At 36.5% G+C, this 14,361-nt stretch overlaps 2 protein-coding genes across 2 annotated transcripts in view; one reads left to right on the top strand and one right to left on the bottom strand.

Moving 5' to 3' along the window:
• AVEN (apoptosis and caspase activation inhibitor) overlaps positions 1 to 14,361 on the top strand; it is a 100,909-nt gene that overhangs the window by 17,219 nt on the left and 69,329 nt on the right. The window contains exon 2 of the mRNA XM_063334428.1: positions 6,199 to 6,379. Within this exon, the coding sequence (XP_063190498.1) occupies positions 6,199 to 6,379 (181 nt within the window). The remainder of the gene's footprint in view (positions 1 to 6,198; positions 6,380 to 14,361) is intronic.
• CHRM5 (cholinergic receptor muscarinic 5) overlaps positions 1 to 14,361 on the bottom strand; it is a 52,726-nt gene that overhangs the window by 28,005 nt on the left and 10,360 nt on the right. The window lies entirely within an intron of this gene.

Genomic DNA, 14,361 nt, shown 5'->3' with positions numbered 1-14,361 from the left:
TAAAAATGCAGTTCTGCTTTCATTTGCAGTAATTCTGAATTCTGGATATATGTTCTGTTTTTCTTTAATATACCATACAGTTCATATTTTATAGAGCCCATTAAATTTCTACCACAATAAATCAAATAATGTATTCCTTTGCCAACTCTAGATTTAATGTTAAAAAATCTCTAATTACTTACAAGACGGAGAAGAGGGACATATATCTAAGGGTTGTAATTAGGTAAATGTGGAAGATCAGAACAACTTTTTTGAAGATTATTATACTATATATAACTATCATAAGGTATAAGCCTATCAATCATTCTCATGATAGAGGAAAATTAGGCTGTCAGGGGATTTTTCTGTACCTTTCTGAACTTAAGGTAAAAAAAGGATATTTAATGAGCACTGTTACAAGAAAATGAAACCTTTTTGAGATTGTGTTGTATTCATATTGTGCTGGTGTAATCTCATTGCTCCTGTTTGGTTACACCAGCAATAACTTTGAACCATGAAATTAAAAGCAGGTATGTCTTTCCGTGTGCAATTTAAGTCATTAAAGTGTAACTGTAAGTCTTTCACATTTCCACTTATGTCTGCCTGGAGGAACCACTCAGTAGATAATATCAGCCAAGCTACCTTACTTATTGTCAGTCATACAAGCCTCTGTGTACAGACTTATATTCTGTGAAGCAATTTAAAATGTAGAGATTGTGAGCTGCTTTGTTACTTACTATATATGGTTTTTTGATGCTATGGCTTACAAGTTCCATCTGTGAAAATTTGACTGTAACAAATGCTGCTCAAATTGGGATGAGGAGGAGAGGAGAAATTGTCTCTGCCAGACACCTTTCTATTTTAAATACAAAAGAGGAAAAGATATATGCCCATTCATGGTGCAGCTGATAGTCTAGGTCAGATTCCACCCATAGGCTATTTTCACGTTGTCTAACTAGCCTTTTGCTCTGATGAGAAGAGAAATTGGGGCTGAGACAGATAAGCCTGAATGTCATCACACTTGGTCACAGCCTTACAGCAGTTCCCAAGAAGGGAAAAAGGAATCAAGACAGAAGTGGTGTAGCTGGTGTACCTGTAACAAGGAGTTGGTGTAGCTGCTTGGAGAGCAGCAAATGTGGGGAGTAAGCAGTGGTTATCACTTTTCATGAACATGCAAGCGTCTGTGCATGGCAGTGGCTAACTGTTTTTTGTGGACTCTGTGTGGATATATATATGACGTTTGGGGTATTGTAGGTAAGTGTCCCGTATAAAGAATGGAAAAGATTAAGGAAATGTGTATGTTTTTGAGAGAATGTTTTTGTAACATTCAAACAGTAATACAGAAGTTACAGTAACAAAGGGGAAAAGTAGCACTTGAACAGTACAGGGTTTCTTAAGATAAAATGAAAATGTTACTGTATAAATTTTGGAAGAAGGTGAAGGAGAGAAATGGCTATGCTCTTTCTAACAGATAACAGAAAAGCTCAAGCTGTGTTTTCATACATTCTGTAAAGTGATTTTCTCAGGACGAGAAATGGGAGAAATACTACAAAATAAATAAGAATGGAAATCTAATAATGAATGATTACTACATAATGGGGAAGGGCAGTTGGCCCAAAGAAAGACAAGCTGAACCTATGTTGTTTCTATGTTTCCCCCAGTCACTGTAGAATATTGTAAGTACTGACAAAGATTAAATGTTTTAAACTTTTCTTACAGAGTTAATAGAACTGAACAAGAGGGCTATAAACCTTCACTCCTGTGGCTTCCTAAGGGCAATAAATACAGTTTTAGAAAGTCTTAATGGAAGCCTGACTTCTAATGCATTTTAGTTTTTTTTAAAGGGCTGTGAGTTCAACAGTTCTTGTTGAGTGTTTGCACGTGTGTGCTTAACGTGCTAGGACTGACTGCACTTACAGTGAAGAGCGGTTGAGTAATTGAAGCAGGATGTAAAAGGTCACTGTTGCACTTTCTCCCTTGTGTACTTCAGCCTTGGTTTGATCCAAACCACTCTGGGTTCCAGGGAAGTGCAGAAGGATGACCCCGGGGGAAACTGCCTGTTCAGAACAATGTTTACTTCGTTTTGACACCTTCATTCCTGAACCATGTGCATCAACATGTTCTTGTCTGTAGGAAAAGTCAAACAGAAAGCCTGCTTTCCTATTTTTTCTCAATTCCATACTGTCCAACTCCTCAACCCTCTATGCAAAATTATCAGGAAAGTGTGCTAAAATATCGTTTTACTGTGGTAGAGACTGTAGATTGGGGTCATGTGTGCTATGCATTTTGCTTTCCTTCAGAAGGAAAATGGAGTCATAGGCTCTGCTAAAAGATGAAAATACATTCCTTGGTGGAAGACCCCAGATCGTGCAAGCTCCTTTGCGAGGGGAGCTTGGCTCTTACGCTGTTGTTTGAATGACTATGATGAACTTAGTGTTTAGCAGAACACTGCATGTTTGTTTTTGTTTTTTTTTTTTTTGTCCTCCTGGTATGCAAAACAGTCTGAAGGTTTGTTGGTTTTGTTCAACTGGGCTTTTGCGTACTTCCCCACTTTCAAAATTTCAATGAAATATGCAAATAGTAATGCATGTAAAGCTGTCTGAAACAGAGGCACAGCAGATAAATATTATACCTCCTGTGGCATCGTGGTGCATTATAGCACTGAGCAAAAATGTGTAGATGTGGTTCAGTACTGTTTAAAGACGTAAGTTTTTCTCCTTACCTGAGTAATACTGTTTTAAAGGTTATATTTGAGTTGGCTTCTAGAATTTGTTTCAGCTTGTGTCATTTGTTATTTGAGGATGAGGCAGGAGGAAAGTTATTTTATGTCATTACACATAGGACAGATGTTTGCTCCGTACTGATTAAGTCCCATTTTCAGTCGGCTATGATGATAATGGTAGCAGCATAACGTCGAGCTGAATAGACAGCTAAGAGGAAAGTAATGAAGATTTATGTCTACGTGTTTCTGAGGTTGTTACTTTAGATGGTAGCTGTCTCATGTGAGATGGTAGAAGCAAATTATTTTCTGAAGCTTCACTGAGCAGAGTTTTTTTATGTATTTGATATTTTCAATGGTGAAGATACATCTTTAAGCTGTTTGAATGTTGAATATTCAAACGTGATTATTTGCAGTTCTATCCTGTAGCATGGCAGCGCATCATGTAAAATTTTCAGTTAAATATTTATTGGACATGTAAGCAGGTTTGTATCTGAAGTTTACTCATTTCAAAAGTAAACCTCAGGACAGCATTTGGGGAACCAGGCTGCACAACTGCTATTAACACTCCTGAGAATTTGTGATTTATTTCGTAAAGTTCATGTTAACAATTTTACTTCCAAGAAACGAAATTTCCTTGAGGTGTGCTGTATAATACAGCTAATAACAGAATGTGAAAAAGAATGTAGTCCAGTTAAGAGAAAACATTTGAATCTATGTTAGTTTACTGGAAGCTAGTTAAAATAAGGTGATACTCCAGTTTTGTTTATGTCGACAACTGACTGGAGTGAATCCTTTAAACAGGTCTATAGTAAGTAATTATATATAATATCATAGTTGCCTAAGGTGATTCTGAACTTTGCTTAAAAACAGACCTGAAGTACAACACAGATCTATCTGTGTAGCACTATCCTTGCTTTCGCTTGTCAATTGTATCAGCTCCAAGTTATTTTGGACACTGAATGTCACTAGGTTTCTTGGCTTATAGCAAATAATTCAATTTATAGGAGAAAAACAGAAGAGAAATAAGTTGATTCTTATCTTGGTGTAAGTGGATTTGCTCTTTATTCTGTGGAAACTATAGCTCTGGGTCAGTCCCCAGTAATACAGAGTTGTGACTTCAGTCTCCTGCTCACGCAGACGACCATTTGTCCACAACAACCATTTTAGTGTATTTATCTGATGAATAGAAAGAAAAGAGAATTTACCTAAAAATTGCACAGAACCAGTGAGAATCCACAGAATATTTTCCTTCTTGTCAGTGGTTTGAGAACTGGGAGTATAATTATGACAGCTTTTAATCTGTTTTTAAGCTCTTTGATGATTTTACCATTCCTTCATGCTGTTCCTAACCAGATCTCTCCAACAGTGCTGAAAGAAACTTGTTTATGAAGATTGGTGGATTATTTTTCTTGGGAAGTCATTATTTTAGTTCTGATTTTGCTATTTGTGTGATATGCTGGGCAGTCATTTTTAAGACATCAAACCTGGGAGAATCTAAACTCTCACAGTCGTGTTTGAAGATGCTTTGCCTTTCAGTGGACATTTGTGTAAAAGCCATGAAACAGGCTTCACTGCTACTTTTGGTCATTTTTAGTAGATTTTCAGAAATTAGGAGAAGTAATGCTCCACTGTCCACAAAATGCTGCTTCCTACTTTTTTGTCTGTGTCAATCTTCTTTTTATGATGATGTAGTTGCATATAAATACAGTATGTGGTGTGCAACAGGGATTTATTTGGCGTTGAGTAATTGGACACTAAAGGAACATGAAAATCTCAAAATAGTTTATCCTTGTCTAGCTGAGCCAAAATGTAACTACGGAATTTTCTATGGAGTAGCTAAGCTTTCTTCACAATGGATTTCTAAAATCAATCTAAAACATGTTGCACTGCTCTGTGTCCTTCCTTGAGCTATGAAAGTAACTCATCAATTATAAAACAAATTAATGAAGTGATGGTGGTTTGTTCCTGATAGCGGCTTTGTGAAGTTGTTTTCACCAGGTTGTCTGATGTACCAGTATGTAAGTCCACAGTATGTGCTTTAAAAAAAACCCTAATGTAGTTTTAGAAACACAGTAACTACTAGAGATTTTAGTAATCTTTCTGCACAAGATGTTGCAGCTCTTCACTTACAAGGGATTTTTTTAAACATAAATAATTGCTCTTCACGTTTAATTCAGGATTAAATTTAGTTTAAATTATCAAAGCTGAGGTCCTTCTTAAAGCCAGTGTCTGATGGTAAGCTGTAAAGGTGTTTTGGCTTATGGATATATATAATAACTTGCTGAAAGGTAGCTTGCTATTTAAATTATTTTATACTGAACAGAGATGGCTTTAAGTTTTACAGCAGTGTAGATAAACTTGAAATTCACTGCCCTGGTCATGAAGAATGTACTTATTATTGTGACAGTGAAATTTAATCTTACGGCAGCAGCACACTGTGATTTGTGAAAGGAGAGATGGAGTAAAGGAGAGAAGAGAGTGGAGCAAAGGAGAGAAGAGAGTGGAACTGTCATCAGGAATGTTTGGGAGCAGACACAGTGAGAATCTATTCTTTCTTGACTCCCTTACTTCACCTCTTCAGAGCTCTAGACCTCTGCATAAAGTATCCTGTACTTTATCTTGTACTTGTACCAACTTCTCTGGTTGCTCTCAGTTCTCCTCTTGCCTATTGAGTGCTCCTTCCTCCAAGAAGCAAATCTTTGTGAACCGATAGTCATTCCAGCTGAACCCCAAGCTGTGGGAGAGGTGAGCTCTGTTGATCTATAGAGGATTCAAGGGAGGGGGATTGTTTTCCACAGCTGTTGAGTACTTGTGGTAAATGCTTATTTTGCTTGCATCTTAGGCTGACTCTGCAGTGAGTTCTCCTTTTGACCCTAGAGCTTTTTAAGAGTTTGGGCTAGTAGATTGACTGCTAGCAGTGTATTTAATTTTTCCATGTGTATTTCCATAAAATGGCTTTCATGAAGGAAATTAATTTGATTAATTATTCTGTAGTACTTGTGTTAAGACCCTGTAGTTTGTAATAATGGAAATTCTTACATAGATCACCCATTCTGGATGTTTTTCTGCGGTATTTGTTATGTTACCTTTTTCCTGTTCTACTTTACAAACACTAGTTCTTCCAGTTATCATCTGTATCACTGCAACACTTGGACAGAGATACTGTGATTCTTAGTTCTGTTCTCTACACATTGCTCTCAGTTTCAGGAAGGACGCTGTTCATTATGGGCTTCCAGAATAGGAACTTAATCAGTGTTGCTGCTTGACCTCTGTAAGAACTGAAGCTTCACTAGGTGCTTTTAATTATACTATTAATGAATTACATACCGTTCAGGAAGATGGTAGCACCTGGTCTAAAATTTTGATGGGGATCCAGGCTGATTTGTCTTTCTGGGTTTTAATTCTGTGGTTGGACTTGTTTGTATGAATGACTGCTGAAATACAGAACAAAATGCTGTTGAGTTACAATGGCTTAACTGTCCATTTAAATGTCACAGGTAGAGGAGGATGGTGATATTGAATCACGAGAGGAAGAACAGAAGGAAGAACTGAAAAGCTATTCAAGAAGAAAGATTTTTTCCAACTGGAGCCGCTATGAGGATACAGAAAAAGAGGGACAGAGTGAGCGTGGGGAATCACAGAGAGGAACAGACTTCAATGTTTTGCTTAGCTCAGCAGGTAAGCATTTTCTACTCTATAGATAGTTTCTTAGTTTTGCATGGTGAAACTTTACTACTTTTCTGGCTGTTGTCCTTGATGATGAAACAGGACACTGGAATACCATTCCTGTCTGCCTCGGTAAGTCTGCCATTGATGTATTTAGGAGTGTTCAAAGTCTCCATGGGAGCAGCCTTGTAGCGTACAGGCTGCACTGAGCCATGGCAGATGGGGACTAAAAGAGTGCTGCTGCATTTATAGCCTTGTCCTGGAACTATGTGTGGATCTGAGCGTGTGCAGCATCCAGTGACTTTGAGCCTGTTCTTTCTGACAGTGAATTTCTTACTGATCTTCGTCATCAGATTGCTTTCCAGAAAACAAAAACGGTTGCTAAACACAGCAAAGGAGTCAAGCAGCTGCTTGCTGTTGTGTGTTTTGACAAAGATTTGTAATCAGCACTGTACAGATGTGCGTGTGAATAGCAAGCATTACTCTCCTTGAAAATAAAGATCGGTTGTTTTCCCCTCTGTAAAGGAGATAATAGAAGGAGGAGGTGGAGGACCAGGCTGTACTAGATCTACTAGATCTTTTTTTTTTTTTTTAACTATACGTGAATAGTATGGGCGGTTGCACAAAAAACAGTTACCTAAAATTATTTTAGAAACACTATGGGTTTTTTTTTGAGCAACTTAGAAGTTCTGAAATCTCTCAGATCTAAGTAATTGGATTTTTCAGCCACAGCTTGGAGGGATAAGTTAGAAATTATCTACGGTAAAGAAACAAGGACCAGAGCTTGCTTTCTCTGTGCCAGAATCAACTTCTGAGGTTCAGTTTTGCTTCAACATTGTAGAATTGGGCCTAAATTGTCAGTTTTAATCATAGAATCACGAGATGTGTATTGACTTCTCCGAATGATATGTTGCATGGTAAACAGAGTTGGAGTTAAGATGCCTGGTGTGGACCTCCGAGACGGATAGGTAACTTAGCCTGGGGAGCAAAGTAGCTATCACAACTCAAAACGTTTTAAATCAAGAGACCTACCCTGAGCTGCATGTTACTATGTTTCAGCTTTTTAAAACAAACTTTAATATCTCCAACTTTATACTTAGCCTTCAGAATGTCTTTAAAATGTTCTGATGAACAGAACAGAACTAATGATATAAGGGAATACTCTGTATTTCTACTAATTTGTATTTTTTGGAGGTTATACTCCAATACAGTTATTGCCAACCCATTTATTTTACTATGTAGATTCTTTTAATGCCTAAAATTAAAATCTTGTTAGTTAGTATTATTAATAGCTATTAATTCTAAATCTTTCATTTAAAGAGTGCTTTACTTTATTTTAGGATATATTGTGACTGTTCTTGACATTAAAATAAATTGATAAGAAACAGCAATGAAATAAAGTACTTTCAGAGGAAAAAAGTACCTTCTAAACAATAATGCAGATTTCTTGGAGTCTTATAAAAAAACAGTGTGTATTGGAGGGGTTTCTTTGCCTTCTTTGGCTTATGTATGAAAATTGAGAATGCAGTCATCTTTATTTATGGTGGTCTGAGAAGAAGCTTGCATCTTTGCTTTATTTGATAATTTTGATTTGTTCATATATTGCTGTTCAGCATTCTGAAGTTGCACAGTGGATCCAATTCAATTGCAAGAAGCAGTTAGGGGAGTACTGGAGAGGGAATGGAGCTGAAGTGCCATTTTTCACGAATGCAAAAGCTTAGAAAGGTCTTGCAATTTACTATTAATACACAACAATGTAATCAATACAGCCAGTTAAGAATCCTCTGGCAAAAGCTCAGATTAAAAACCTGTTCTCCTATGTAACATTTAGATTCCATAATATTGAAAGCAGTGTCTTAAAGAAGGTCCCATCCTTCAAGATACAACTTGGATTTATTCCCAGAAAATATCCTGTTAATTGAATGAGATAGAGTAGAAAAAATAGTTTGGGATAATGTAGTAATAAAGACGGAATTAATGCTAGCAGAAAAATTTAAATGGAGCAATTCCTGATGTCCAAGGAATTAAAATTCAAAGATCGGTATTTGTTTAATATATTTTAAATTTGTTTCTATATGTGATTGTTCTAGTTAAAATCAACCAAATAATAGCAAAATGAAAAGATTAATATTCTGTGATATGCATGCCATGTTGAAAACTAGCAGGATTGGAGCTTTTAAATTTAGTACACAAACACTACTGTTGCTTGAATTGAGAAAATAACAGAGTTATGGGTTGTTATACTGTATTTTTGTCAGTAGTAAAGCGGGATATTTTTTCTGAGAGGAGGAGGAAGGGATTTGCAGATATTAGCAGAGGATGTTAAGTCTTTAGGGTATTTTATTTTACGTTTTTCTATAGCTTCTGAAGGCATGCACTTTTTTTAGTTTTTTGCCTGTACTTCCATCTTGTCCCTGCCTCAAGCCAATCTTCAGTGCAGCACTGGCTCTGTCTTTTCAATCTAATATTTAAGCCTGACTAGTCCCAGACCATCTCTGACTGCACCTGGTCACTCTGCTCTCAGCCTTTGCCCGTCTACTAATTCTTCTCACTCGCTTCTGTTGATTTTTCTTCTTGTCTAGATTTCTGATTCCTGGTGGTGGGTCTTTTCTCAGTTTTTTGTAGTGAGCCAGCTCCCTTCCACAAAAATTCATTAAAATCCATCTCTGTCAGCTATTTTCTGTCCCTTGCTCTATCTGGTCCTGGTGGTCCCCGTTCTGAGTTGTTCTGCCTGGGATTGCTCATTTGGTTTAATTTTTCTCTCATCCGCTACCACATCTTCTTCTTACATTCCTCTTAGTTTCTTTCCTTGGCCAGTCAATCTCAGTTTATTCTTCCAAGCTTCCAGTTCTAATCTCCACTACAAGCTGTTTTCTTCACGTTCCCTCCAAATGCTCTGGCGGTATACCCTATATGCTACTCAATTACCCAACAATATGAAGTGACAGACCACTTTTTTCAACTATGGCAGGGATATCGGCATAGGTGAGGCTGCAGAAATGTGCAAATCAACACTGTGTTGATTTGCACAACTTAATACCTGTTAAACACAGACTTCTCTTACAGTGAAAATCTGGCTCTTCACTCATAACCAGAGGTTAGAAGACACTTAATTTAGTTGCCTTGCACATGGAGGTGACATAAAGAAGGTCACTGAGGATGGACAGTTTGGTGATTGATTGTTAAGCTCCAGCAGATCTTGCCCAGAAGTACATACAAACTGATTTCTAGAAGCTTGTAGCTTTGCTAAATCAGGTCAGATTTTTCACAAAATGAGGATAAAAAACCACTGTTCAGGCTGATTTCAAGTTATGGAATCAGGGCAGGAAAGTGGTTACAGTTTTTCAAAGGAAGAGCTTACAAGGGCTTTTTTTCTAGGTCTTTTTGTGGTAGAAAAACGTTCTAGCCATTCTCTGACCTTTTTTAAAAGGTGGTGGTGAGGGGAGGGTGAGGAAAAACTACATGAAGCAGACAATTGAGATGGAAAATCTCAGACTGAATGGTTAAAAAAGCAGCTGAAAATAGTCTTAAGTAAGAACTGCCAGGTGGCTTTGATACCAGCTAATGTCACTAGCCTGACAGAGCATTTTTGTTAGGGTTTATTATGCTTGTATGTAAAGTAGGGTGGTAACTTTCAGTTTTTAAGTCTGTTTCCTTCCTTTTTTAGCATTTTATAATTTTATTTTATTTTTAATTAAACTTGAATAGCAAAGGAAACTTTTCTGTATTGCTTTTGATGTCTAGCTGATGTAAACTACAAGTCCATTGTGAAACCTTCAGGGAATATGTCTTGAATCAATTTAGTAAAAATGCTGTTGGAGCGTAAAGAACAAGAGAAGTGGAAGCGATAGGATAACCTTACTTTGCTAGAAGAATCTTGCCATGTTTGAAGAGCTGTCCTCGTTTTTTGACTGATGAGGGTTAAGTGTCCCAAAATAGATTTAAGTCCTTCATTAGGTTTTTGTCTGTAAATAGGTGCTTTACGTTTAAAAATATGCTTTTAAAATTTCATTACAGAGCTGACAAAAATGTACTCAGGTACCTGATCACTTTCCTTTAATCGTGGTAGTCATTATCAGTACAGAACCCAAAAGCTGCCAAATACATGCCTCAATAACAGTGTGCTGAGTTGCAGGGTGTAATGATTATCAAGATGAAAAAAATGTAATTTGGTGGACATGAATTTTTTCCCATTTTTGACCAAAAAATTATTTTTTTGGCCATGGCTGAATAATTCTGATAGCCTTAAAGGCTAAGAACGAGAAATGCTGTGTAATTTAAGCAAAACCAGCGGAATAGTTTTGATTTTGTCAGAATACATATAATTTCTGTAGGTACCTAGGACTTGAATACAACAGGAAATGTGGAATAAAAGTCAAAAGAGCAGTCACTGGAGCATAATAATAATCAACAGTAAGTCTAGGAATTGTGAGATAGCAGTTACTTTAGGTTCCCTAAAACACCGTTGTTTCGGGTTTTTAACCTCTTGCTTTTGGGCCTCTCTGTTTAATCTTGATGTGTCTATTGCAATATATTGCTGCATTTTTGTCATTTTCATGGTTGGTACATACATGAGAATTTGCAGTATACAGAAGACCATTGGTTGTCTTGGAAAAGCTGAACAGATAAACTTTTGGAGCGAGGCTTGTGTTAAAAATAGGTTTTCCTTCATTTTTTGTATCTTAAGTATATACTGACAGATTTTGGGGAAAAAAAAAGTAGAGTGAAGAGTAAATAAGTTTCATATCTTTGATTCTAATCCAGCGTAAACAAAAAGAATGGCAATGGCAGGGCACGGTTCAGCTGCTAAAAAAGAATCCTTTGAGTTTTAAAATTCTAGAGCGTAGCTGAAAATCAGTTTTCTTAACAGAACTGCCTAACTCATTGTTGATTTGAATAGCAGTATATATCAGGGGTCCCACTTCCAAGTGGTATTTGATTGCCAACTTCTACTTTTCGTTTTGTATGTCTCTTCTGTGAAATTATTTATGTCCATATGTCTCCACAGAACTCTGATTCTGCATCACTCTTTCTTGTACTATTGGGACATCTAGGCTAATGAAGAATGGTTGTTTATCAGCTCTGAAAGCATTATTGCTTAGTGTGAAAAATAGTGAAAACTATTTTTTAATTCTTTTTTGCATTTGGTTAGAAATTCAACAGATGCAAAACTTTGTGTCCTTGCTGTTCACCAGGTCACGTGAGCTCTGTGTAGAACATAGAGGTATTAGTTACTACTTATTACTTATCAACAGCTTTAAGATGTTAGTACTGGGTTACTGCTTGTGAAACATGACACTGTTGCAATTTAGGATTGGAAATAGGTGACCTGAATAGTCCTAGTATATGTGCTCCTGAAATAAATAGTTAAGGGCATGTGCTTTACTTGCATCTTTCTTTGTGTTCTCCTTTTTTTTTTTTTTTGCTACCTCATTCCATAAATGTTTTCTGAGCTTCTCTGACGTGCTCTACTCTCCTGCTTCTCCTTTTAACCCCATTCCATCATATCAGAACTTTCCTTTCCTTTTTGATGGTTATGTGGTAGATACCATTTCCCATCTGTGGAGGCTCTTCATCCAAGTGCTTATGTTTATATTTGCAGAGGTTTTAGTTGTGACAGTTATGCCCTGGGCAGTCTGCAACTTCGGACTTGTTGATAGACCTGAGGGATGCTGCTGGTTTATGTACCTGTAGGTATCTGAAACCAACAAAAATGCAGCCTCTCCTCTTCTCCCTCTCTCCTCCCTAGCCAAAGTGATTTTCCCAAACAAATAGCAAAAAACCCTTTCCACAATAAAGATTTGCAGTAAAATCACAGGACTTGGCATCAGTGGAAGCTGGTTTTCCATCTGCTCAGTGCTTCCTCCTGAACTGTTCCTAACATTACAGAAATTCATCTTTTTTGTTCTAATCAGACAAGCTGTCTTTTTTTTTCCTCTGAACTAAAAATAGGAAGTGACAGATTTTAAGTATTAATTGCATTTTGTTGATAAATGTATTTTCCTGTAATAGGTAATCTGTGCTTATTATATATGCTTTCATATCTGTGCCTTTTTCCCTCCTAAGTTTTATTTAAAATATAACCAAAACTGTATGATTGAAGTATAGAAGTATAATGTGATTCCGTGACTTGAATGCATATAAATGTAGGATAAAAGTTCTTATTTTTATTTTAACATTCTGATATCTTAGAACTATGTGACCATGTATGTGTCAGTGATAATATTACTTTTCAGTAATAAAAGAAAAATCTGAAAAATTTGGATTTTTCGGAGCGATTTGTATACTTTATGTTTTAGAATTGAATAGAGTAAGGTTCACAGACTAAAGGGGTAAAATTTGTTCCCATTAAAATTAGCATGGTAAGCTTTTCCCCATTCTTTTAATTTTTCACACCTTGATTGCACTCATTTATTTGTTAAATTCCAGATTTCTGGATTTAGAAATTTTTCTGACTAACATCCTTCTCTAATCTTGGGCCTTAAACTTTTGCTGCCACTATATAGTGACAGTATTTGTGCTGAATTGTGTTTAAGTATGTTTTGGTTATGAAATCATAAATTGGTAAGTTTAAGCGTGGAACAATTTGTCCTCATTCCTGTCTTGCTGTTGTCATGCCCACTACTTGAATTTGTAGGCATGAGAGCTAAATAAAAATGCCTACTCATCCGTTTCACCGTTTCTCTTGTTTAGTCATGTCCTTTGTTTTTATAATACCCCTAAAACTAGTTCTGTATGACCAGGCCTCACGTTGGTCATCATGGTTTCTGCCACATCATCATCTCCTCTGACTTTCCTGCTAGTGAAATCCCTTAATCAAAAATTAATTACTCCGACTCTTGTACTCAGACAATACATCTAGTATTCCAGTCTTCATTTTCAAAATTCAGTATGTTATAGCCACTACATTCTTGTTCCCTTTCTTCTATATTTACTTATTTTTACTTATTTTCTGCCTTTCCCCCTTCCTTTGAATTTTCCTTTTATGCCATGAACTTTTTGATTTTTTTTTTCTCATTGCTGTATGTTACTTTTGATTTTAATCTTTTCTTTCAGATTCCTTTTTACACTTCTGATTCTGAACCACTGTTAAATCACTTGAGTTTGACTGTAAGCTTTTTAGAGCAGGGACTTTCTTTTGCTTACCCGTAAAGTATTTGTTCATTTACAATAATAATGTTAATAGGTATTACTTCTGTGTTAATAATAAAAGATGTTGATTGATTTGGAGGAGCTGTGTTTGTTTTAATTGTAATACTTTTGTTCCATCTCTCAGCAGCCTACGTTAGAGAAAGAAAGAAAAAATAGAAACAGAAATTTTACAAAATTCTATAAAACCAGTTTTTTGTTTATGGTAAGGATGATGTGAGTATCAGATGTAGCAGATTGGTTTAACTGCAGAAGCTAGACTTAATTTACTGTTCTGTTTCTTGTAAGGATAAGTTTATTCCTAATATCAGTTTACAAACAAAATAACTGTGATGGGAATTTTTCCTTGTTCATTGAAGGATGCTCCAAAGCAGTGTTGTGATCAGACTGCATGTGAACACCACAGAAAAGATGGACAGACCTATTCTGCTAGCACAGTTCTCAGAAATTTGTTTGCAGGGAGCAGTGGTGTTTCTAAACATTGGTTTTGGAGTGAAATAAGGGCTGCGAAGTAGGTAGTGCTCCAGAAGACACAGAGTGCCTACTTTTTTTCCTTAATCTCAGTTGCACCTCCTCTTTTCTTCTTATCCCATTTGTGGTCCTGAAATTCCTCCTCACATTTGCTACTGATAATCTGGGCTCTCCTAGCCCTTTTCTTCTCCTTTTAATACTTTCTGAAACACATCCCTTCATTTTGCTGTTCTTTCCCTGATCTCATACAATTGCTCAAGAGTTCCCAATTCCTTCATCCAACTTCTAGTCTATGCTTTCTCTTGAACCTTCCCCCACCCCATATTTTTGTACCTGTCCAAATCACATGTTGGCTCCCTGTCTGTTTTGTGTTC

The sequence above is a fragment of the Chroicocephalus ridibundus genome, chromosome 4 (assembly GCF_963924245.1).
Source record: "Chroicocephalus ridibundus chromosome 4, bChrRid1.1, whole genome shotgun sequence".
Classification (NCBI taxonomy): domain Eukaryota; kingdom Metazoa; phylum Chordata; class Aves; order Charadriiformes; family Laridae; genus Chroicocephalus; species Chroicocephalus ridibundus.
Note: the sequence above shows the minus strand (reverse complement) of the source record. Positions and strands in the feature narration are given on the sequence as shown.